General features: G+C 46.7%; 2 protein-coding genes across 4 annotated transcripts in view; one reads left to right on the top strand and one right to left on the bottom strand.

Moving 5' to 3' along the window:
* The window catches only part of LOC125466222 (cytosolic 5'-nucleotidase 3-like), a 78,625-nt gene extending 72,503 nt beyond the window's left edge, over nt 1–6,122 (top strand). For all 3 annotated transcript variants that reach the window (XM_059638841.1, XM_059638840.1, XM_059638842.1), the window contains exons 7-9: nt 3,512–3,674; nt 4,299–4,499; nt 5,265–6,122. In XM_059638841.1, the coding sequence (XP_059494824.1) occupies nt 3,512–3,674; nt 4,299–4,499; nt 5,265–5,381 (481 nt within the window). In that variant the 3' untranslated portion in view covers nt 5,382–6,122. The remainder of the gene's footprint in view (nt 1–3,511; nt 3,675–4,298; nt 4,500–5,264) is intronic.
* Nucleotides 6,123–6,530: 408 nt separating this feature from the next.
* Nucleotides 6,531–26,012, bottom strand: part of LOC125466221 (peptidyl-prolyl cis-trans isomerase FKBP10-like) — a 41,516-nt gene continuing 22,034 nt past the window's right edge. The window contains exons 6-10 of the mRNA XM_048560460.2: nt 17,263–17,408; nt 12,294–12,483; nt 10,777–10,919; nt 9,170–9,333; nt 6,531–7,717 (exon numbers count right to left, since the gene is read on the bottom strand). Coding sequence (XP_048416417.1) covers nt 7,529–7,717; nt 9,170–9,333; nt 10,777–10,919; nt 12,294–12,483; nt 17,263–17,408 — 832 coding nt within the window. The 3' untranslated portion in view covers nt 6,531–7,528. The remainder of the gene's footprint in view (nt 7,718–9,169; nt 9,334–10,776; nt 10,920–12,293; nt 12,484–17,262; nt 17,409–26,012) is intronic.

Here is a 26,012-nt window from a genome sequence, read left to right as displayed (position 1 = left end):
CGGCGCTGTTTACAGTGAGTCAGGGGAACGGCACTGTTTACAGTGAGTCAGGGGGACGGCACTGTTTGCAGTGAGTCAGGGACGGCGCTGTTTACAGTGAGTCAGGGGGACAGCGCCGTTTAGAGTGAGTCAGGGACGGCGCTGTTTACAGTGAGTCGGGGGGACAGCGCCGTTTACAGTGAGTCAGGGGGATGGCACTGTTTACAGTGAGTCAGGGGGACGGCACTGTTTACAGCGAGTCAGGGGGACGGCGCCGTTTACAGTGAGTCAGGGGGACAGCGCTGTTTACAGTGAGTCAGGGGGACAGCGCTGTTTACAGTGAGTCAGGGGGACGGCACTGTTTACAGTGAGTCAGGGGGACGGCGCTGTTTACAGTGAGTCAGGGGACAGCGCTGTTTACAGTGAGTCAGGGACGGCGCTGTTTACAGTGAGTCAGGGACGGCGCTGTTTACAGTGAGTCAGGGGGATGGCACTGTTTACAGTGAGTCAGGGACAGCGCTGTTTACAGAGAGTCAGGGGGACGGCGCTGTTTACAGAGAGTCAGGGGGACGGCGCTGTTTGCAGTGAGTCAGGGACGGCGCTGTTTACAGAGAGTCAGGGACGGTGCCGTTTACAGTGAGTCAGGGACGGCGCCGTTTACAGTGAGTCAGGGGGACGGCGCTGTTTACAGAGCGTCAGGGACGGCGCCGTTTACAGTGAGTCAGGGGGACGGCGCTGTTGACAGTGAGTCAGGGACGGCGCTGTTTACAGAGAGTCAGGGGGGCGGCGCTGTTTACAGTGAGTCAGGGGGACGGCGCTGTTTACAGTGAGTCAGGGGGACGGCGCTGTTTACAGTGAGTCAGGCGGACGGCGCTGTTTACAGTGAGTCAGGGGGACGGCGCTGTTTACAGTGAGTCAGGGGGACGGCGCTGTTTACAGTGAGTCACGGGGACGGCGCTGTTTACAGAGAGTCAGGGGGACAGCGCCGTTTACAGTGAGTCGGGGGGACGGCGCCGTTTCCAGTGAGTCAAGGGGACGGCGCCGTTTACGGTGAGTCGGGGGGACGGCGCCGTTTACGGTGAGTCGGGGGTCGGCGCCGTTTACGGTGAGTCAGGGGGACGGCGCCGTTTACAGTGAGTCGGGGGATAGCGCCGTTTACAGTGAGTCAGGGGGACGGTGCCGTTTACAGTGAGTCAGGGGGACAGCGCTGTTTACAGTGAGTCAGGGGGAAGGCGCCGTTTACAGTGAGTCGGGGGACAGCGCCGTTTACAGTGAGTCGGGGGACAGCGCCGTTTACAGTGAGTCAGGGGGACAGCGCTGTTTATAGTGAGTCAGGGGGACAGCGCTGTTTACAGTGTGTCAGGGGGACGGCGCCGTTTACAGTGAGTCAGGGGGACAGCGCCGTTTACAGTGAGTCAGGGGGACAGCGCCGTTTACAGTGAGTCAGGGGTTTGACGCCGTTTACAGTGAGTCCGGGGGACGGCACCGTTTACAGTGAGTCGGAGGGACAGCCGTTTACAGTGAGTCGGGGGGACGGCGCCGTTTACAGTGAGTCAGGGGGACGGCGCTGTTTACAGTGAGTCAGGGACGGCGCTGTTTACAGTGAGTCAGGGGGACGGCGCTGTTTACAGTGAGTCAGGCGGACGGCGCTGTTTACAGTGAGTCAGGGGGACGGCGCTGTTTACAGTGAGTCAGGGGGACGGCACTGTTTCCAGTGAGTCACGGGGACGGCGCTGTTTACAGTGAGTCAGGGGGACAGCGCCGTTTACAGTGAGTCGGGGGGACGGCGCCGTTTCCAGTGAGTCAAGGGGACGGCGCCGTTTCCAGTGAGTCGGGGGACAGCGCCTTTTCCAGTGAGTCAGGGGGACGGCGCCGTTTACGGTGAGTCGGGGGGACCGCGCCGTTTTCGGTCAGTCGGGGGGACGGCGCCGTTTACGGTGAGTCGGGGGTCGGCGCCGTTTACGGTGAGTCAGGGGGACGGCGCCGTTTACAGTGAGTTGGGGGATAGCGCCGTTTACAGTGAGTCAGGGGGACGGTGCCGTTTACAGTGAGTCAGGGGGACAGCGCTGTTTACAGTGAGTCAGGGGGAAGGCGCCGTTTACAGTGAGTCGGGGGATAGCGCCGTTTACAGTGAGTCAGGGGGACGGCGCCGTTTACAGTGAGTCACGGGGACAGCGCTGTTTACAGTGAGTCAGGGGGACAGCGCTGTTTACAGTGAGTCAGGGGGACGGCGCCGTTTACAGTGAGTCAGGGGGACAGCGCTGTTTACAGTGAGTCAGGGGGTCGACGCCGTTTACAGTGAGTCAGGGGACAGCGCCATTTACAGTGAGTCGGGGGGACAGCCGTTTACAGTGAGTCAGGGGGGCAGCGCCGTTTACAGTGAGTCAGGGGGACAGCCGTTTACAGTGTGTCAGGGGGACAGCGCCGTTTCCAGTGAGTCAGGGGGACGGCGCCGTTTACAGTGAGTCCGGGGGACGGCGCCGTTTACAGTGAGTCGGAGGGACAGCCGTTTACAGTGAGTCAGGGGGGCAGCGCCGTTTACAGTGAGTCAGGGGGACAGCCGTTTACAGTGTGTCGGGGGACAGCGCCGTTTCCAGTGAGTCAGGGGGACAGTGCCGTTTACCGTGAGTCCGGGGGACGGCGCTGTTTACAGTGAGTCCGGGGGACGGCGCTGTTTGAGTTCGGGGGCCAGCGCTGTTTACAGTGAGTCAGGGGGACAGCGCTGTTTGCAGTGAGTCAGGGGGACGGCGCCGTTTAGAGCGAGTCAGGGGGACGGCGCCGTTTAGAGCGAGTCGCAGGACGGTGCCGTTTAGAGCGAGTCGGGGGACAGTGCTGTTAACATTGAGTCAGACAACTGTCACTGCAGACACCCAGAGCAGAGTGCACTCGGAGCAGAGTCAGTGGTACTGTCTTTTTGGTAAGACAATAAACTGAGGCCCCATTTGCACCCTTGGGGTGAACATGAAAGATCCCATGGGGTGTTCTCCTCGCTGTTCTATCTGAGATGTGTCCCTCAGCCAGTTTCACCAAATGTCAAACAAGCTCTCATCATTGATAATGGGAACTGCAGATGCTGGAGAATCGAAGATAACAAAGTGTGGAGCTGGATGAACACAGCAGGCCCAGCAGCATCTCAGGACCACAAAAGCTGACGCTTCGGGCCTAGACCCTTCATCAGAGAGGGGGATGAAGGGTCTAGGCCCGAAACGGCAGCTTTCCTGCTCCTGATATGCTGCTTGGCCTGCTGTGTTCATCAGCTCCACATTTTATTATCTCAATCTCTCATCATTATCACATTATTGTCTGTGGAAGCCTGCTGTGCACAAATTCTGTTCCCCACATTACAACAGTGACTGACTTCCAGAAAGTACTTGATTGGTGATGAACGATATCCAAAAGCTGTGAAAGATGCTATTTAAATACAAGTTAGTTTTCCTTCTCCCACCATTTCTTTCAGCTGTCTGATCCTGAGTGAACCCAGCTCTCTGTTCAGCATTCATTCACCTGTCCAATGTGCATTTTCCTCTCTCAGGGATGGATTCAGGGTTTTCTTTGATGAACTTCACAAACACAACATTCCTGTCTTGATATTTTCGGCTGGTGTAGGTGATGTTCTGGAGGAAATCATTCGGCAGTTCGATGTCTATCACCGAAACATCACGGTGGTGTCAAACTTCATGGACTTTGATGAGAGTGTGAGTGAGTGACTGAGGCTTGTATTGGGGCTATGAGGCTGGGCGTGATGGGGATGGGTTAACATAAAGCTGAGGTAATGGGGTTGCTGAGTTCTGTAATTGCCTGCAGTCAGATTAGGGTATGGGCAGGATCTACTGCCACTCTGAAAGGAGAAGAAAAATGAATAATTGTGGGAAAGATTGTGCAATGGCTGTCAGTGGAAGTGGAGGCAATTTCCTTTCAGGTAAAACCTATTATAAAGGCTAATAGTGAACATCAGACTTTAAACACCAGTGTGCTCGCTGGTTTTATCATTCTCCTTATAGTGTGGTTAGTCCTGTAAGTTTGGATTTGTCTATTGTTTTGTGTATTTAAACAAAATCACTCAACGTAGAATGGAAGCTGTTTGCGTCCATATGTCAGATGGTAAAATGCCATTGCAGTGTGCATATTGGCTGCTATTGTTCCCTTCATTCGGTAGTGCACCCAAAAATACTGCAAATAATGCCGTGAAACACTTTAGGATATTGGGGTTGTGAAAGGTGCTATATTAATGCAAGTGTTGGTGATTAGGGCAAATTTAAATTCAGGGCCAGTGATGCTTCATGTTAAAAGCTTGCTGTGCGTGTTTTTTTTCCTCTCAGGGGGTTCTGAAAGGATTTAAAGGTGAAATAATCCATGTTTACAACAAGCGCGAGGGGGCCTTGCACAACTCCAAGCACTTTGAACAGCTGGAAGGACACAGCAATATCATTCTCCTGGGAGACTCACTGGGGGATCTCAACATGGCCGACGGTGTCCAAAAACAGGAGAGCATCCTGAAAATTGGATTCCTGAATGACAAGGTGAGGGGAGACCTGCAGCAGCCCTATGCAACTTCTTGAGCATTCACTCAAAAGACACTCCAGAATCACAAGTGTTTAACACAGGCACCAGGTTAAGAACTGGAGAAGTTCATTTAAGTCTTCTGTAGCACTTAGTGTCATGTTAACCAAACTCTGTCTAATATCCACATCAACAAGCAGCACACTCATGCTCAGATTTTAAATTATTCATTGAGCTGAACTGTTACCTTTATGTGGCAGTGAGTTCCATACAGTTACCCTTTGCAATGTTTTCTCATTTCTCTTGAATGGCCTGACTGATTCAGTATCGCTGCCTCCTTTCTAATCTTTCCAGCCAGTGGAAGATGTTTCTAACTTCTAGCCTGTTGTACGTGTCTGAAAAACCTCAGTCAATCCAAAGTCTGTTTTTCTAAACTATTCTGAGATAGAGTTATATCCATGGGTGCAGGGTCTTGTCCAAGAAGCATTCCTTATGAAAGTATAAATTTAACTAAGGATGGCGACATGTGTAATGTCCAATCTCACATCTAGAACACAGGCTGATTTCTCACCTGAAGCCCAAGAGTCACTGTATTCCAGGCTAACTGCTTGCGAGTTCTGCTGTGGCTGAAATCCCTTAATTCAGCTTGGAACCGAATATTTCTAATCTGCATGGCTCAGGAGCATTGGGTAGTGTGATTATCTGGTTTATTGTAGATTCTAATCAAAACTTGCTCCATTCCTATGCAGTCTTCCCACCTCAAGTATCCTATCTTTCTCCTGCAGGTTGATCAGCTCCTGAACAAATACCTGGCCTTGTATGACATTGTTCTCGTGAATGATGAAACGTTGGATGTAGTGAATGGAATCTTGAAATACATTCTCAATCCCGAACATTTGTAAGATTCCCTTAGGGCAGTTAGTCTGCAATTGTCAGAATCATCCGTATGCCCCAACTCTGGACCAGGTTTCAAGGCTAGCTGCAAGTTTGTTTAATGTAGTCTGTGATGCACAGAGGAAGTAGGAACTGTGCAACTGGACCCACTCTGTTCATAGTATTTTAAAAATTATGTGGGGACACTGCAGCCGTTTGTGTCACAAAGTCAAAAGGAGGCAATGGCCCAGTGTTATTATCAGTATACTGTTAATCCAGAGACCCAGGTAATGTCCTGGGAACCTGGGTTGGAATCCTGCCACAGCAGATGGTGGAAATTGATTTCAATTTTGAAAAAAATCAAGAATAAAGAGTTTGATGATGATCGTAAATCTATTGCTGATTGTTGTAAAAACCCATCTGGTTCACTAATGCCCTTTAGGAAAGGAAATTGCCATCCTTACCTGGTCTGGCCTACATGTGACTCCAGACCACAGCAATGGGGTTGACTCACTGCTGTCTGGGAAATTAGGGATGGGCAATAAATGCTGGTCTAGCTGGTGTCACCCACATCAAATGAACGAATAAAAATAATTCACCTAAAGAGAGTCTGTTTTATTTAGTATTCTGTTCCTTTGTAGATAAATTGTGTTCTTAAAACATTCACTTGCATGATTGAAGAAATCTTAACTTGCTACCTCCCCTACACCTCTGTCACAGTCAAACATTTACCAATTCAGATTTTAAATAAAAATTCCATTTTTAAAAAACAGTATTTGTGGTTATTTCTTAGTGAGGCGTCAGTCATATTTGGTCATTGGAGAAGAAAATGTACAGATTGAGTGAATGCCAATTTCCCTGATAATCTGCAAAGAATTATTTTGGTCTCTGCCATTTTAATCCCTTCTGATAAACTAACCTCTGAAAACATTTACTCTTTCTCAGTTACAGCTGTTGGCAGATCCCTAGACCGTCACTTTGCCAATTGTAAAGAGAATAGGGTTGTTCCTGAACTAGTGGTTCATGAGCTCATTAGGAAAGAGAACAGGTAGTTTGCCTTTTTCCCACTCAGTGCCTGTACCCTCTGAAGTCGTCATGTCAAACCCCTTGCCAGCACATTTTCAACAATAATTGGCAATATTGGCCCTAACCATGAGAATATAGCATCTAAATCAAACAAAATGATGATAAAAGTTTATAATATTTTATACAAGAAATCCATTTAGTTATCCTTTTTCAAACGATGTGGAAATTCCCCACTTCCTTACAGCATCAAATATCAAAGTTTCCATTGGAGATCAGGGACCACAGCTTCACTCCACAAACACTCTTCCCAAAATCTGCTCAATGCGCAAACATATTTCTAAAAAGGATGAGAAATGTCCTGAACAGGAGACCTGGAACTTTATAACAACTGAAGCCAAGGATGGGTGTAAGTCCAGGCGTAGCCTCAAGCACCTGTCTCCATACAACAGACACAGCCAGTGAAAGGCACTGAACTCAGTCAGGACAGGATTGAGGGAACAAGAGACCTCAACCAAGACCGTGTGTGTCCTGGATAGAGAGACAATTCTCCCAAAGCATTAAAGGCACCCCCATGTGTGACTCATTCCCTGAATTTGAGTAGTTTTGTGGTTACTGCTGTGAAAACTTTAGGGAGTCACAGCTGATGGGATGGGGGGGATTGGAAAGAGTAACTTTCTCAAAATCACTGTTTCCAAATGCAGTATTAAGAACTCAGTTTCTACAGTTTGTTGTGGATGTTTTTTGGACCTTTCCATTGAGAATTTGAGATTCACAGAGAGCTGCCAGGTCAATTTTTGGCAATTTTCCCCCTTAGCGTATTTCTAAATACTTGACACACAGGTGCACACCCACACAACACAGAGTTATTAATGCAGGTGTAATCATTGTTTAGTGTCCCCAGACCTTACCTAGAAAGGAGGACAATCAATCCTAGCATCATTGATCCTGAGCCAACTATGCAGAGGGGACAACCTCACAAGGAGAAAGTCAAAACAAGCTACAGAAAAGGGAGACAAGAAAAAAATGCAAATGGGGCCATTAAACTAAATCAGTAAATGGAATAGAGAATTGAAAACCTTCTCTTCCAATGTTATATTTACAGGGCGCTTGCTTTGGGAAAGTCTGGAAAGTTTTTTAGTATGTGAGATATTCAGAGCTCATCTTTCACAATCCGTTCGTTGTCCTCATCAGTCTTCAGTTTGAGCTCTTCTGGAGTGATCTTCCCATCCTGGTTGCGGTCCTGGTTTTTAAACATGTCATTGATTAGTTTGTCAGGATCATCGATTGGTGAGAGACGACCTGTGCCTTGATCAACCTGTGCCATGATATAACGAGTAAACTGTCGACAAAAAAGCATAAGTTTGAGTTAAAACCCAAGAGTATCCCAGGTCAAACTGAGCAGAATGGCCTAGGCTGTAACCATTTGGCCCATCCTCACTGTGCTGGCTTGCTGAAGGAGCACCTCACTGCCCCCACCCACCAGCCTTTACCTGGAATCCTGTACATTCTTTCTTTTCAGGTAACCCAGTTCCAAAGTCACAGAGCCATCATTTTTCCTTCTCTGCCCTAAAAGGGTGAGCCCTAATGTTAATACAGTCCCCGACACCAGTTCAGGACTGACCCATGAGAGGAAACGTCTTTTCCTCATTCACCTTATCAAGACCATTCAGGATCTTGTATACTTCAATCAAGTTTCCCTTCACTGTTCTAAACTTCAGTGGAAACAAGCCCAGTCTGTCTATACTTTCTTCATAAAACAATTCCAGGGATCGATCTAGCAAACTTCCTCTGAAACATCTCCAATATATTGACAGAGAAGAGAAAGAAATCCTTAAGTAAACTAAACCAGATTATGGATTACCACAGCAGATTATTCTAACATGCTCTACGTCACTTTGGCCAGTCTTGAAGGACTCAGTCCAGTTTCAATTTTTTTACTTTACATTTTGTTTTAAGCCTTGCACAAGTACATTGATCTGAAATTCTATCTTCCCTTCTCAGCTGAAACTACATTCAAAGTCACTGACCCCATTTTGACTAGAGATTGGAGACTGATCTAGTCTTGGTTCTTTAGAATACTGAGCTGATCAGATCAGGTAAAGGTTAGCAATCTAAGGCATATGGAACCTGAGGAAATCTAGATTTTTTTAGCAGGTTTACAGAGCAGTTAGTTAATTGCATTAATTAAATCACAAAGTAGTCAGACATCACCATGGCCTTGTTCAGTTTCATTGACTCCCATTTCAGTGAGGCATCAGTTTTAAGATCCTCATCCTAGTCTATAAATCAACCCTCTCTATTTGTGAGCTCTGAATTTCAATTCTAACTTCAAACATCTCTGATTTCTTTCACCTTGCAACACTTATGAGTATCTGACTGCACTGTGCAAGGACTGGGCTAGATGTGCTGAGTCACATTTTATGTAGACGGTTTTGGTCTGGACAAGTGGTGATGGCCCAGTGGTATTATCACTTGACTATCAATTCAAAGATCCAAGTAATGTTCTGAGGAGCTGGCTTTGAATCCCACCATGGCAGATGGTGATGTTGGAATTCAATAAAATATCTGGAATTATGAGTCAGGAAAATCTCACCTGGTTCACTCATGTGACATGAGTGATGTTCTTACCTTGTCTGGCCTACATGTGATTCCAAACCCAAAGCAATGTGGTTGCACTTAATTGACCTCTGGGGCAATTAGGGATGGGCAATAAATGCTGAACCCATGAACGCGTATAAAAAAAGCAAGTACTAGGGAATGAGCTGCTGGAGAAAGACTGTCTGCACGTTACCTCTTCAAGTAAGATCTCTCCGTCCTGGTTGCTATCAAGCTCCTCGTGGAGTTTGGCTGGAGGTTTATCAGTCCAAACAAACAGATAACCCTCTGGGACCCCTGGCTTCATGTCGAGCAGTTCAACATCAAACATCAGCACTGCACTGCCTGGTATGTCTCCAGCTGGAGGCAGCATGGGGTGTAGGAGTGAAGAAACACAGTGTTTAGAAACCACTTTAATATCAGTACCAGGACAGACACTGGAAATGGACAGAGATCACAAACTAAGAACCCAGATAGTGAGGTACATTGGTTTAAATCACATATTCAAAGAAACCAGGACACTGGTTGGAGGTCAGGGGAATTAAAACAAAAAGAGCTGGATTGGATGATTTTGTTGAGTATGGAATGAAAATGAGTTAATGGAGTTAAGGCAGAGATCAGCAAGGTTCTAACCAAATGGCAAAAGATTCTCTAGGGACCACTTAGCCGCTTTCTGTTGTTCTTTATGTTCAGCAGGTAGAGAGGCTGAAGGGAATTCTCAATATGGCCAAGCGCTGTGTCATTCAAAGTTGCATGTGACAGGGGTTCAAGGGAAACTAGCAGGTGGAATTAATGCTTTGACCAGTGTAGTGTAGGGAGGCGATGGCCTATGATACTATCACTGGCCTGTTAATCCAGAGACCTAAGGATTGTTTTGAGGTTCCGGGTTCAAATCCTGGCACAGCAGATGGTGGAATTTGAATTCAATAAAAATCTGGTATTAAGAGTCTGACGATGACCATGAATCCATTGTCAGGGTAAAACCCATCTGGTTCACTAATGCCCTTTAGGGAAGGAAACTGCTGTTCTCACCTGGTCTGGTCTACATGTGACTCCAGACCCACAGCAATGGGGTTGACTCTCATCTGCCGTCTGGGGATGGGCAATAAATGTTGGTCCAGCCAGTGATGGCCAGTTCCTGTGAATGAATTTAAAGTAGTCACAGCAAACAGCAGAAAAAAGTCCTGGATAATTAAAACATTAAGCAGGGGAATTATGGTGAGGAAGAAAATGAGGAACAGTGTTCACTCACAAGATGTGGGTATCACGGGCTCGATGGGTATTTATAGCTCATCCCTAGCTACCCCAAGCTGGGCGCGATGAGCGTATGGCAGAAGGTTAGATATAAACGTATGCTCATTGGAGCCCTCTGTGCTGGGACCCACAAAGTGCCGGGTATCAGAGCAGCCAAGTTGGTTTCTTTCCCCAAAGGATATCGATCGTTTATTGTCAGTCCAACATCAAGAGGTGATGTTTAGATAGGAAAAATGTATTCAAATCGAATTGGCTGGTCTAAACCCACAATGCTGCCTATACAATTCTACAGTAATGACACATTACTACCCCAACTAGATTAAATATCGGAACAAGTGAGGTTTAGAGTTTCAGCAAAAGCAAGTTCTGAGAAAGAGTCATTGGACTCAAAGCATTAACTCTGATTTTTTCTTCACTGATGCTGCCAGATCTGCTGAACTTTTCCAGCAACTTCTGTCTTTGTTCCTGATTTACAGCATCTGCAGTTCTTCCGTATCTTTTTAATATAGGGTTTAAGCAAGCCCCACAATATTGAAGAAACTTCCTCACCTCCCTTCTCTCCATGGCCAAGATGCGGTGGTACTGTCAAAATCCGTTTCTCTCCGATACACATGTCAAGCAAGCCTTGACTCAACCCTTCAATTGTTTTCGAGGAGCCCAGGATTAAAGTTGGAGGACTGTCAAACTCACGGCTAAAGGATGACAACAAAACAAACAGAAAGAGAAGTTGTTGCATTCAGTCAAAACCACAGCAACTCCTTGTTTATGAGAAACTACGAGGAATGTAGATTATCAACCCTGGCCCTGCCCACCCCCTACTGTGCAGTAATGGCCCCATCCAGGGGCACTGGGCCATAATATTCAAAAACAATTTTATCAGAATTTTCCTCTTCTTTTGTTAACCCTAATATTTACTAAGGAAACCAAACAGGCTTACTAGAATACACCCCTTACCCTGGCAGTGAATGTGAGCATAGGCAGACAGTGAGGGGCCACAGGCAGTTTGACCTCTACCCTGGGTCCCATTCCTGTCAAAGTTTAATCCCATTCCCATCCAAAATACACAACTTCATACTTTCCTACAGATTGTATGTGACACAAAGCCACTCACCATCCTGACTTGGAAATGTATCACTGTTTCTTCAATGTTGCTGGGTCAAAATCCTGGCATTCCCTCCCTAAGGGCATTATGGGTCAAGAAAGCAGCTCACCACCACCTTCTCAAGGGCAACTATGGACAGGAAATAAATGCTGGACCAACCAGCAATGCCCACATCCCACAGTAAATAGAAAATGGATGTGAGTCCTGTCCCATTGTTATCATCCCAAGCCCAGCGAACGAGAAGCCTAAATTCTGGTGCCTGGCACTGTTACAGCACAGAGGGATCATTCCAGAGCCACTGCATATGGTTTGCATTTGTTCATTTGGAAAGTCATCAGATACTTTCCCTTCAGTTGGGAAGAAGAAAGAAACATTTATATTTATACATTTATATGTTTCTTTAGCACCTTCAAGTGCCTTCAAGATATTGCAATAAATGAAATTCTTTTTAGGCATAGCCAATGTTGTTTTGTAAAAAGAAATGTGGCAAATAGCTCATATACAAGATCCAATAAGATAGTAGTTTCAGTCAGACTGTTTTTGATGATTTTGAAGGGATAGATACTGACCAGGCCACCAGGGAGACCTCCTCTACTCTTCCAAATAGTTTCTGTGCTCTCTCAAATGTGAGATTGCCATTGTGTGAGACAAATGAGGCCTCAGTATAACATCCCATCCAAAAGAACACTTCTGTCAGTGCAGCAATCCCTACTGCACTGGGCTGGCAGCCTATATTTGGTGCCTGGGGCTTGAATCCAGGATCTTCAGGCTCTCACTATGGTCAAGGATTCTAGTGAGCATGCAATTTCCAAAGACTATGGCAGGAATATGCATCATCTGTACTCTCCTAGTGTTCCACCTTAGATTAGCACAAGTTGTCCCCTGGATTGGAATGTTCATCCCTGTCTCAACAGCATGATGGACAATGAGACCTACTTTGGTTAAAAAAAACTGAATAACGTACGAGGTGTAGAGTTGGGTACCATCCATGAGAGAAGCATTGTAGTGATAAGTCACATAGTCATTGACTTGTGATGTCCTGTTGCAGGCACCTGGCTTGAAGTAAGGTTGGATTTGCACTTTGTCCTTTGGATTATGGAAATCGATGATGTGAACATCAAAGACCAGCACAGCAGAGGGCGGAATCTTATTGGCTGCAGACAAAAATCCAGACACAGTCAAGCTGCAGTGACCTGACAGCATTGTACAAACAGGAGCAACAAATATACCCAGTTCTGGCACTGAGACAGGGAGGATTTCAGACCTGAGAAAGAAAGGTGCTGGGGATGTGGGAAGATATTCCAAAACACATTGCAGCTAGTGAAGTCCTTATTAAAAGTGTAGTGTGAGAAAACAGCAGCCAATTTGTGCACAGCAAGCTTCCACAGACAGCAACAAGACAAATAGAAACATAGATAATTTGAGCAGGCTTTTCAGCCCTTCAAGCCTATCTCACCATTCAACATAATGCTGCAGCTCTATAAAACTCGGGTTAGACCACACATGGAATACTGTGCTCAGTTCTAGTCACCTCATTATAGGAAAGATGTGGAAGCTTTAGAGAGGGTGCAGAGGACATTCACCAGGATGCTGCCTGGACTGGAGGGCAGGTCTTATGAGAAAAGGTTGAGGGAACTAGGGCTTTTTTCAATGGAGTGAAGGAGGATGAAAGGTGACTTGATAGAGGTGTACAAGATGATGAGAGGCATAGGTAGAGTGGATAGGCAGAGACTTTTTCCCAGAGTGGAAATGATTATTACGAGGGGTCATAATTTTAAGGTGATTGCAGGAAGGTGTAGAGGAAATGTCAGAGGTAGGTTCTTCACACAGAGAGTGTTGGGCGTGTGGAATGTGCTGCCGGCAGTGGCAATGGAGTCAGATACATTAGAGACTTTTAAGCGACGCTTGGACAGGCATATGGAGGATAGTAAAATGTAGGGTAAGCAGGGTAGTTTGATCTTAGTAGGATAACAGGTCGGCACAACATTGTGGGCCAAAGGGCCTGTGCTGTGCTGTACTGCTCTATGTTCTATAATCACGGCTTTTCATTCAACTCTGTCCCCCGTTCCCACTTTCTCCTCATACCTTTTGATCCCTTTAACCCCAAGAACTATGTCTAACTGCTCCTTGAAAGCAATCAATGTTTTTGGCCTTAATGGCTTTCAGTGGCAGAGAATGCCACAGGCTCACCTCTCTCTGGGTGAAGATAAAAAAGTGTGGGGCTGGATGAACAAAGCAGGCCAAGCAGCATCTTAAGACAGTCTTTCCTCATCTCAGTCCTAAAGGGCTTACCCATATCCTCAGACTGTGACCCCCTGGACATGGGAAACATCCTTCTTGCATTTAACCTGTCTACTCCTGTTAGAAATTGATCAGATGGACCAAAGGAGTGGCAGATGGAATTTAATTTAGATAAATGTGAGGTGCTGTATTTTGCTAAGGCAAACCAGGGCAGGACTGATACGGTAAATCGCAGGGTCCTGGAGAATGTTGCTGAACAAAGGGACCTGTGGGTGCAGGTGCATAGTTCATTGAAAGTGGAGTTGCAGGCAGACAGGGGGATGAAGGAGATAATGGGAACTGCAGATGCTGGAGAATCTGAGATAAGACAGTGTGGAGCTGGATGAACACAGCAGGCCAAGCAGCATCAGAGGAGCAGGGAAACTGACATTTCTGGCCTAGACCCTTCCTCAAAAATGATATTTCTAAAGAATGGTCTAGGCCCGAAACGTCAGTTTCCCTGCTCCTCTGATGCTGCTTGGCCTGCTGTGTTCATCCAGCTCCACACCTTGTTATCAAGGGTGAAGTAGGCATTTGGCATGCTTTCCTTCATAGGTCATAACATTAAGTACAGGAGTTGGGGTGTCATGTTGCAGCTGTACAGGACATTTAATATAAAACATAGAATATGGAACAGCACAGTATAGGCTCTTCAGCCCATGATGTTGTGCCACCCTGTTATCCTACTCTAAGGTCAAAACTACCCTGCTTACCCTACATTTTACTATCCTCCATGTGCCTATCCAAGAGTCACTTAAATGTTCCTAATGTGTCTGACTCCACTATCACTGCCGGCAGCGCATTCCATGCACCCACCACTCTCTGTGTGAAGAACCGACCTCTGACATCTCCCCTATACCTTCCTCCAATCACCTAGAAATTATGTCCCCTCATAATAGTCATTTCAGCCCAGGGAAAAAGTCTCTGACTATCCACTCTACCTATGCCTCTTATCATCTTGTAAAAGTGGTGAGACCGCTTTTGGAATAGAACATAGAATATAGAACAATACAGCGCAGAACAGGACCTTCGGCCCTCGAAGTTGTGCCGACCTGTGAACTAATCTAAGCCCCTCCCCCTACACTATCCCATCATCATCCATATGCTTATCCAAGGACTGTTTAAATGCCCCTAAAGTGGCTGAGTTTACTACATTGGCAGGCAGGAGGTTCCACGCCCTGACCACTCTCTGAGTAAAGAACCTGCCTCTGACATCTGTCTTAAATCCATCACCCCTCAATTTGTAGCTATGCCCCCTTGTACAAGCTGAAGTCATTGTCCTCGGAAAAAGACTCTCACTGTCCACCCTGTCTAATCCTCTGACCAACTTGTACTGTGTGCAATTCTAGTCTCCTATCTATAGGAAGGATGTTGTTAAAATTGAGAGGGTACAGAAAATATTTACAAGGATGTCTCTGGGACTGGAGGGGTTGTGTTAAAAGGAAAGGCTGAATAGGCTGAGGCTATTTTCCCTGGAGTGTTGGAGGCTGAGGATGACCTTATAGAGGTTTATAAAATCATGAGGGGCATGGACAGGATGAATAGCCAAGATCTTATAAAGTGAGAGGGGAAAGATTTAAAAGGGACCTGAGGGGTAACTTTTTCACACAGATGGTGGTGTGTGTATGGAATGAGCTGCCAGAGGAAGTGGTGGAGGCTGGTACAATTACAGCATTTAAAAGGCATCTGGATGTGTATATGAATAGGACGGGTTTAAAGGGATATGGACCAAATGCTGGCCAATGGGGCAAGGTCAGATTGGGGTGGCTGATTGGGGTGGATGAGTTGGGCCGAAGGGTCTATTTCCATGCTGTGTGACTCTATGGCTCTGTAATTTAGGATATGACCTACAGTAAAGGGATTGTGCTCAGAAGGGACAGGTAAGGGAGGGTGGGGTGTGTTGTATGAAGGGGGAAATCTCCAGTTGCCAAATTGCTCCATCACTGTGGTTTTCCTCCCCTCCTGCCCTGAGTCTGCTGGAGATTCACTGTTACACATTACACTTTGTGATCTGGCAATATTCCATTATCACTGGATCACAGTTGTAGGTGATCCCTTGATCTTTATTGTCTAGTGATTGCTGATCATCTGTGGTATTGTTCCTGGTTATCTGAGGTTTGATTCCAACACTTAGCTGTTAACTCTTGCCCTGTCCTTTGCAGAGAGTGTCTCTTAACAAAATGTGGCGATTTGATGCATCCACACAATGCCCAGTTACACTGGCCACATCATGCAGCTTTGCCTACTCTATAAACTTTCAGCCTAGAAGCTGCATGAAGTGCAGAATTAATGATAAATGATTTGAGTCTGGAAGTTCTACTTGGACCCACATTAGGGTACATGTCAAAAATGCAAATGCTTTAAAGTTTACACCACCAATGCAGCTCTCAAATTTCCAACAATTTCGTCACAGTGAGAAAGAAGGAAACTTTCTCCCATAGTCATAGAGTCATACAGCGCAGAAACAGCCAGAAATACTGAAGGGGCTCAACCGACAGGAAAAGAAAATGTGTTTGCATCAGAAGCAAAAATTTTCTATATGACCTTTAACCCTGGAAATATCCCAAAGGAAAGTCTCAGATGCAGAATTTAAACAAATGAACATTAAGCCAGGAGAAAGAGTTGCTCTACACGGGCACATGATTTTTTTCCACATAGTAGTGCCACTGGCTACAAGCACCACAGTCCCTTTAAGAGTAGCATGCTAATGGGGGCAGGGGGAAGGTACGAAACAGGTCCCAGCTAGTTATGATTGAAAGTTCCTCTGAATCAACATCTCCCCTCAAAAGGAACCAACTGGTTCAAAGATCAGATGAAACAGCAACAAGTTAAAGAGTCAAAGAGTCATACAGCACAGAAACAGAAGCTTTTGTGCTCCTGAGATGCTGCTGGGCCTGCTGTGTTCACCCAGCTCCACACTTTGTTATCTCGGATTCTCCAGCATCTGCAGTTCCCATTGTCTCAGAAACAGAGTGGTCCAACCTGTCCTTGTCAACCATAATCCCAAACTAAACTAGTCCCACCTGTCTGCATTTGGCCCATATCCCTCCAAATATTTCTTATTCATGAGCTTATCCAAATGTCTGTTAAACATTGTAACTGTCCCCATATTTGTGCTCTCTCGTTTTCTGGAGTGTTGTTCAGTTGTAGCTGTAGCTTTAGTAATCTATATCTAGATATTGCCCTTAGTGTTGATTCACTTTGGTGTTAATCACCAACACAGAGCCACACAAGGAAACAGTAGGACGAGTACCTCACAAAAGCTTCATTGACTTGAATAATCATTTTTGAAAAATTGATAGAAGAAATGAGGAGGCAGGAGGTAACAAGGTTTAGGGAGGAAATACCAGAGGTTATGGGCCAAGGAGCTGGATGTAAGGTTGCCAATGGTGAGGTGAAGGAAGTTGGGGTTCTGGGGAGGGACGTGGTGGTTTTTGGAATGGACAGGAGATCAACGTTGCAGGAACACTGATGATATCATAGAGGAATGTAGGGGTAGAGGAAATTACAGGGAGGGGAAAGAAGTCATGAAGATTTTCCATCGTTTTTGGTATGATATATCAATGGATTGAATTGGTCAAAATATTTTATTGCTTGTAATATCTCATTGCTTGTAATTTCAGATATAATGGGACCGATAATAAATTTCTTACCAACACCATCCTGTCCATAAGCCAGGTGTGGGGGGATGATGACTCGCCGCATCTCTCCCATACACGCTCCCAGCAAGCCTTGGTCGATACCAGAAATAACATAACCCATTCCAATATACGTGTCGTATGTATGATTCCGTGAGTAACTAGTTTCAAAACACAATTTAGAAATATAATGAACCCTTCATAAAATACAATGAAACCGTAAGACGCCTCATGTGATGGGCACCAGATGATGAAGCTGCATCAGTTCTGCTTCACTTACATAGGTTAAGATGCGACAAAGCTAAAGCTGGAATGAGCAGGTTGAGAGTTACACACTAACTTTGAACAATACCTCCAGAAGTGAAACACTCAGCACCCCCTCTGCTCCTGACCGGGGAGCTACAGTTTTGAGTACTACTTTATACACAGTGTGTTAATCTCAACAATGATAGAGGCACAAAGGTGAGAATAAATGCAGGATGGGCTTTGCTTGAGGTAAACAATGGAACTTCAGGCTAGGACAGATTCAGACTGGGAGGCATGTGTCTGATAAACAGCTACAGTATCCCAGCATTACACATGGAGAGGGGTCCCTACAGACAGCCCTACATCTGAGCAAGGGCTAGTGCCAGTGAACCAGACTCAAAAAGTCCTGGCCAAGTGACTGCTGTTGACTGAATCCTTTGTGGTGCCATTGAACTGCGCTGCCTCTTTACTGAGATGTCCTTGAGAACTCATTACTGCCCAACCAATTACACCCTGTTCACAGAGCACACAGGAAGAATTATCCACACACACACACACACACACACACACACACACACACACACACACACACACACACACACACACACACAATGTAAGAATCTCTTCACTGCCCTCCCCCTCTGCTCCAGTTGTAACAGACCGACTCAAACCCAAACCACACTACCTGCTCACAGGGGGCGTTACAAACCAGGCGGAAGGCTTCTGGCTCACTGCCTTGGAGGCCCCATGAACTCAGCACTCAGTGACAGACCGCTCATAAGCTCCTGGGAATGCAAAGGTGAAAGGTCAACGCTCCATCAGGGCCGGAATCTTGTAGAGACCTGTGTGAACCGAAGTTTAGCTCTTTAAGCCAGTGTGTGAACACACTCACACACAAGACACAGCAATGCCACTATTTGTTCAACTGGATCCAGATGTTGATTTGCAACTATTGGGTATATTTTACTCCTTGAATTCTGAACATTAAAAATTCCAGCAGAATTTTCTCTTTCGTAGCAAATAGTTGGAACCGGTCATTAAAAGGATTAAAATCTTAAAAAGGTAATGGTGCAATGCCTCAGGTCATGAAGCCTGTTCTTACAAGATGTAAATCCAATACGAACAGGGTGTTTTATTAGAATCCTGTTCAGCCAGTAACAGAATTGGTAATACACCAGCCCACACTTTGGTCTGACTAACCAGAATGTAGAATACAGTAATATCATTGGTGGGGTCAGATTGCAGATGGCGGAAGTGTCGGAGGATGATGCGTTGTATCCGGAGGTTGGTGGGGTGGTATGTGAGGACGAGGGGGATTCTGTTTTGTTGGTTGCCAGAGATTGCCACCTAGAAACTGGCATCCATTTCAAGTCCACCGATTTCCACAGCTACCTAGAATACACCTCCTCCCACCCACCTTCCTGCAAAAATTCCATCCCCTAGTCCCAATTCCTCCGCCTCCGCCACATCTGCTCCCAGGATGAGACATTCCACTCCTGTATATCTCAGATATCTTCGTTTTTCAAGGACCGCAACAGTAGTTGAGAACGCCCTTGACCGTGTCTCCCGCACTTCCTGCAACTCATCCCTCACACACTGTCCCTGCAATAACCCCCAAAAGAGAATCCCCCAAGTCCTCACATACCACCTCACCAACCTCCAGATCCAACGCATCAACCTCCGACACTTCCGCCATCTGCAATCTGACCTCACCACCAAAGACATTTTTCCATCCCCACCCTTGTCTGCCTTCCAGAGGGACCACTCTCTCCGCAACTCCCTTGTCTGCTCCACACACCCCTCCAACCCCACCACACCCGGCACCTTCCCCTGCAACTGCAGGAAATGCTACAGCTGCCCCTACCCCTCACCCCTATCGCAGGCCCCAAGAAGACTTTCCACATCAAGCAGATGTTCACCTGCACATCTGCCAATGTGGTATATTGCATCCGCTGTTCCCGTTGTGGCTTCCTCTACATTGGGGAAACCAGGCGGAGGCTTCGGGACCGCTTTGCAGAACACCTCCGCTCAGTTCGCAATAAACAACTGCACCTCCCAGTGACAAACCATTTTAACTCCCCCTCCCTTTCCTCAGACGACATGTCCATCCTGGGCCTCCTGCAGTGCCACAAAGATGCTACCCGAAGGTTGCAGGAACAGCAACTCATATTCCACTTGGGAACCCTGCAGCCCAATGGTATCAATGTGGACTTCACCAGCTTCAAAATCTCCCCTCCCCACACTGCATCTCAAAACCAGCCCAGCTCGTCCCGGCCTCCCCAACCTGTTCTTCCTCCCACCTATCCCCTCTTCCCACCTCAAGACCCACACCCATCTCCTACCTACTAATCTCATTCCGCCCCCTTGACTGTCCATCTTCCCTAGACTGACCTATCCCCTCCCTAACTCCCCACCTGCACTCACCTTTACTGGCTGTGGCCCCATGTCTTTGACCGGTCTGTCTCCTCCCCACCTATCTTCTCCTGCATCCACCTTCTATCTGCCTCCTGCTCTCTCCCTGTTCATTACAGAGCCCCCTTCCCCTCCCCCGTTTATGAAGAAGGGTCTAGGCATGAAACATCAGCTTTCCTGCTCCTCTGATGCTGCTTGGCTGCTGCGTTCATCCAGCTCCACACCTTGTTATCTCAGATTCTCTAGCATCTGTAGCTCCTATTGTCTCAGGTACATATGTACATGGATTTCTCAAAGTGATTGCATGCTGAACTAAGAGAACAGCCATGTCTTTATGCCATTTCTGGCCCAGTAAAACAGCAATTATTGTGATTAAATTATCTACAAGTCTGCAATACCTGCTTTCCTTTGGAGCTGCTGGTCAGTGCTGGGATCTTCCATATTCCGAACAGGGAACCAATCATAGTTCAATGGGTAGCACACTCACCTCCAGGCCAGACCACTAAGAGGTCAGACAGTTAACTATATGGTCCATTTCTGAGGGAGCATTACACTGTCATACATGTTATCCTTTGAAAGGGATGAAATGGAGCCCAGACTACCCTCCCTGGTTGCACATAAAAGGTCCTGTGGTGCTATCTGAAGAGCAAGGAAATCCTGCAAATATTCATTCCGTGACATCATGAAAACTGATGATCTTACCATCTGCTGTGGGATCTTGCTGTGTACGAATTGTCCACTGCATTTTCTACATTACAGCAGTGACTACATGTCAAAAAAAAACTGATCGGCTGTTAAGGCACTGTGTGGTTCAACACTATAATTTGAAAATTTTCACCCTGTAAATCTCTTTAGCCCTTCTGTTAGAACTCAGTGAACTGCCAATCCTACCTTCCTGTGCTTCCAATTTTAATTTTTCTACCATTGGTGCCAATGTCTTCGGCTGCCTAGACCCCCAATTCTCAAATTCTCTTGATAAACCCTTCCATCACTCTGTTCTCCTTTAATATGGATCTTGAAAAGAAGCTCCTGTGAAGCTTTCATTTTAACACAGGTTTTAATTCTGATAAAGACGCTACAGAAATCTAAGTTGTTGTTGCTGGAAAGTTACCTTCAAGAGAACATCATGGTATTTAGAAAAGTCACTCAGGCAATTTAACACCGCTAACGAAAACATCGCTACAAGACTGTGCAGCAGTTGTCAATTCTATTGTATGCGAGGTCTCTGTAAACACAGGGTCACCTGTAAGTTTCGAAGAGATGTCAGTACAGGCTTGCTCCTTGGAGAGATATACAGAAAAGCAGCAAGTCTTATCAAGCAATTTTCTTTGCTTAATTTGTTAGTCACTGTCAGAAAAATACAGACGGAAACTGACTGGGGAGAGGCTGAGATGGAATTTGAGAGATTAATTCATTCCCACAGCTACAGAATTTTCTCCAGATACAAACTTTCTGGAAAGCACTGCTAAACCATGTACGCATTTGTCAAATATAGCTTGTATGCATAAAGCAGTGCCAGCTGGGCCGGCATTTATTGCCAACCCAGATGCGCTTGAGAAGGCGGTGGTGAGCTACTTTCTTGTACCGCTGCAGTCCATGTGCTGTGGGTTGACAAAAAATGCACCTACAGAGGGAATTCCAGGATTTTGATCCAGCAACACTGATGGAGAGATGATATATTTCCAAGTTGGGATGCAAGTGACTTTGCGGAGAAGATGTGGTGGTGGTGTTCCCATGTATCTGCTGCCCTTGTCCTTTTGGATGGAAGTGGTCATGGGTTTCGAAGGGTCAGTCTGAGGATGTTTGGTGAATTTCTGCAGTGCATCTTGTAGATAGTATACACTGCTGCTACTGAGTGTCGGTGGTGGAGGGAGTGGGACGTTTGTGGATGCTGTGCCAATCAAGCGGCTGCTTTGTCCTGAATGGTGTCAAGCTTCTTCAGTGATGTTGGGGTTTGCACTTATCCAGGGAAGTGGGGAGTATTCCATTGCACTCCTGACTCATGCCTTGAGGGCTTTTTGGTTACTCTGCTCTAAAGTACTGAGCTACCTCTTCCCCTTCAGTGAAAGCTGGATTATTTTATACTTTTCTTGGAGTTAGATTCTCTGTACAACATCCTGTCAGAGTGACCTTCAGAGAGAAATGTGGAGAGAGCTGATAACACACTAGATACTTTCTTTGGGGATGCAGGGCTTAGTGGCACTATCACTAGAATATTAATTCGGATACTCAGCTCATGTTATATGGACCCAGGATCAAATTCCACCAGGTGGGATCTGAATTCAGTACAAAGTAGCTGGAATTAAGAACCTAAAGATCACCCTAAAACCACTGTCGATTGTCAGAAAAACCCATCTAATGTTCTTCAGGGAAGGAAATCTGCCATCCTCACCTGGTCTGACCTCCATGTGGCCTCCAGACCCACAGCAATATGGTTCACGCTCAGGTGCCGTCTGAAATAGCCTAGCAAGGCACTCAGTTGCATAAATTGCTATGAAGTCTCGACAAAGAAATGAAACCAGATAGACCACCCAGCATCAACCTTAACACCAGAAAAGACAACGGCAGAACCAGCCCTGTCGACCCTGCAAAGTCCTCCTCGCTAATATATGGGGGTTAGTGCCAAAATTGGGAGTGCGGTCTCACAGAATAGTCAAGCAACAGCCTGACACAGTCATACTCACAGAATCATACATTACAGACAATGTCCCAGACACCACCATCACCATCCCTGGGTATGTCCGGTCCCACCAACAGGACAGACCCAGCAGAGGGGGGCGGCACAGTGGTACACAGTTGAGAAGGTGTTGTTGTAGGAGTCTTCAACATTGACTGGGATCCCATGAAGTCTCATGGCTTCAGGTTAAACGTGGGCAAGGAAAATTCCCTCAGAGATAATGGGAAATACAGATGCTGGAGAATCCAAGATAATAAAGCATGGAGCTGGATGAACACAGCAGGCCCAGCAGCATCTCAGGACCACAAAAACTACAAGAGAGTTGCAGTGGGAGAGCTTTTGTGCTCCTGAGATGCTGCTTGGCCTGCTGTGTTCATCCAGCTCCACACTTTATTATCAAGGAAAATTCCTGCTGGTTACCACGTGCCGCCCTCCCTGAGCTGATGAATCTTTTCTCCTCCCCCTGCTGAGCAACACTTCGAGGAAGCATTGAGGATGGCAAGTGTGCAAAGTGTGCTCTGTTTGAGGGCTTTCAATGTCCATCACCAAGTGGAGCTCGGCAGCAGTACTACTGATCGAGCTGGTCAGATCCATAATCCGTAGAATCCCCACAGTGTGGAAACATGCTATTCACCCCAACAAGTCCACACAGCCCCTCCGAAGAGCATCCCACCCAGACCCATCTCCCTACACTATCCCTAAAACCCTGCATTCCCCATGGCTAACGCACATAGCCTGCACATCCCTGGGCACTAGGAGCATTTCCCCATGGCCAAACCACCCTAACTTGCACACCTTTGGACTGTGGGAGGAAACCAGAGCACCCGGAGGAAACCCACGCAGACACAGGGAGAATGTACAAACTCCACACAGTCACTTGAGGGAGGAATTGAACTGGGCCCCTGTCACTGTCGTGAGCGGTGGTGGACAATCAAACAGCTTGCTGGAGGAGGAGGCTCCATAAATATGACCATTCTGTACAAAAATGCAAGACAAATCCAACTCAACCAATTACTGTCCCTTCAATCTACTCTCAATCATCAGTAAAGTGTTGGAAGGTGTCATCAATGATGTCATCACGCAGTATCTGCTCAGAAATAAACTGCTCAGTGATGCCCAGTTTAGGTTCTGCCACGGTCGCTCAGCTCGTGGCCTCATCACAGGTTTGGCTCAAACACGGACAAAAGAGCAGAATTCCAGCGGTGAGGTGACAGTGACAGCCCTTGACATCAAGGCTGCATTTGACTGAGTGTGGCATCAAGGAGCCCTGGCAAAACAGGAATGAGAATGAAGGGACAAACTCTCTGGCACATATAACAATGGTTGTGGTTGTTGGAGTGTGAGTGATAATGGGAACTGCAGATGCTGGAGAATCCAAAATAATGAAATGTGAGGCTGGATGAACACAGCAGGCCCAGCAGCATCTCAGGAGCACAAAAGCTGACGTTTTGGGCCTAGACCCTTCATCAGAGAGGGGGATGGGGTGGGGGTTCTGGAATAAATAGGGAGAGAGGGGGAGGCGGACCGAAGATGGAGAGTAAAGAAGATAGGTGGAGAGGAGAGTATAGGTGGGGAGGTAGGGAGGGGATAGGTCAGTCCAGGGAAGACGGACAGGTCAAGGAGGTGAGATGAGGTTAGTAGGTAGGAAATGGAGGTGCGGCTTGGGGTGGGAGAAAGGGATGGGTGAGAGGAAGAACAGGTTAGGGAGACAGAGACAGGCTGGACTTGGTTTTGGGGGTTGTTGGAGGTCAGTCATCTCAGCTCCAGGACATCCCTGCAGGAGCTCCTCAGGCTAGTGTCTTAGGGCCAGCCGTCTGCAGCTGCTTCATCAATGACCTTCCCTCATCATAAGGTCAGTCGTGGGGATATTCACCGATGAGTACACAATGTTCAGCACCATTCGTAACTGCTCAGATACTAAAGCAGTCCATGTTCAAATGCAACAAGATCTGGATTATATCCAGGCTTGGGCTGACAAGAAGCAAGTAACATTTGCACCACACAAATGCCAGGCTGTGACCATCACCAAATAGAGACAATCTAACCATCGCCCCTGGACATTCTGTGGTGTTACCATCACTGAATTCCCCACTATCCACATCCTGGGGATTACCAGTAAACAGAATCTCAGCTGGACTCACCACACAAACACAGAGGCTACAACAGCAGGTCAGCAACATGGAATAATGAGCCGAATAACTCCTGACTCCCCAAAGCCTGTGTGCCATCAACAAGACTCAAGACAGGAAGGTGATGGAATACTCTTCATTTGTTTGGACTTGCACCACTTCAACAACTCTGAAGAAACTTGACACCGTCCAGGGCAAAGCAGCTGCTTGATTGGCACTACACCCACAAACATCCCACTCCCTCCACCACCGACGCTCAGTTGCAGCAGTGTGCACCATCTACAAGAGGCACTGCAGAAATTCACCAAACATCCTTAGACAGCACCTTCCAAACCCACAACCACTTCCATCCAGAAGGACAAGGGCATCAGATACATGGAAACACTATCCCCTGCAAGTTCCCCTCCAAGCCACTCATCATCCTGACTTGGAAATATACTCCCATTCCTGCACTGTTGCTGGGTCAGAATCCTGTAATTCCCTTCCTAAGGACATTGTGGGTCAACCCACAGCACGTAGGCTGCAGGGGTTCAATAGAAGGCAGCTCACCCCCACCGTCTCAAGGCACAACTAGGAACGGGCAATGCCGGCTCAGCCGTCTACACCCACATCACAAGAATGAATTTAAAAAAAAGCTCTCCACGATCCAACAACACTCTGCATTGATGTTGTGCTTTTAACATGATAAAATGTCTTTTTACATCTTATGTGAAGCAAATAAAATGCAAACATCGGGCACTCAGAGTACTCACACACTTTCAGAGGGGTCCATCCCTAACCTTCCCACATTTAAAGGTCAGGATGAAGAATGAACACGGGCTCTCACACACAGCCATCCTGTCTCGCTGCTACCCAATGCAGGTGACCACTGGCCTCAACAATTACAACAAGCTTCAACAGGAGGATTAATCCCTGGGCGTATCACTATTTGTTTCTTCGGGCTAACGGATTTTGGGGGCATTGACCCGTGGCAGAACATAAAAGAAAGGCTTCCATTTCTACGCTGTCTTCATGACCCGAGGCCATCTACAAAAGAGTTTTCCAACCCATGAAGTACTTTTCGAAATAAGCTGCTGCTCGAATGAAGAGAATGTGCAGTCAACTCACATGCAGCAAGATCCCACACACAGAAACTTAATGGAAGTTTAAGTGATGTTGGTTGAGGGATAAATATTGGGCAGAGCATCATGGAGAGCTTCTGTTCTTCTTCAAAGCAATGCCATGGGATCGCACACATCGACCAAGGAGGAGGATATCTCCTTATTTTAAATTTCATTGAAATGGTGATGCCTCCACCGTTG

This window comes from Stegostoma tigrinum, chromosome 31 (genome assembly GCF_030684315.1).
Source record: "Stegostoma tigrinum isolate sSteTig4 chromosome 31, sSteTig4.hap1, whole genome shotgun sequence".
NCBI classification, from domain to species: Eukaryota; Metazoa; Chordata; class Chondrichthyes; order Orectolobiformes; family Stegostomatidae; genus Stegostoma; species Stegostoma tigrinum.
Note: the sequence above shows the minus strand (reverse complement) of the source record. Positions and strands in the feature narration are given on the sequence as shown.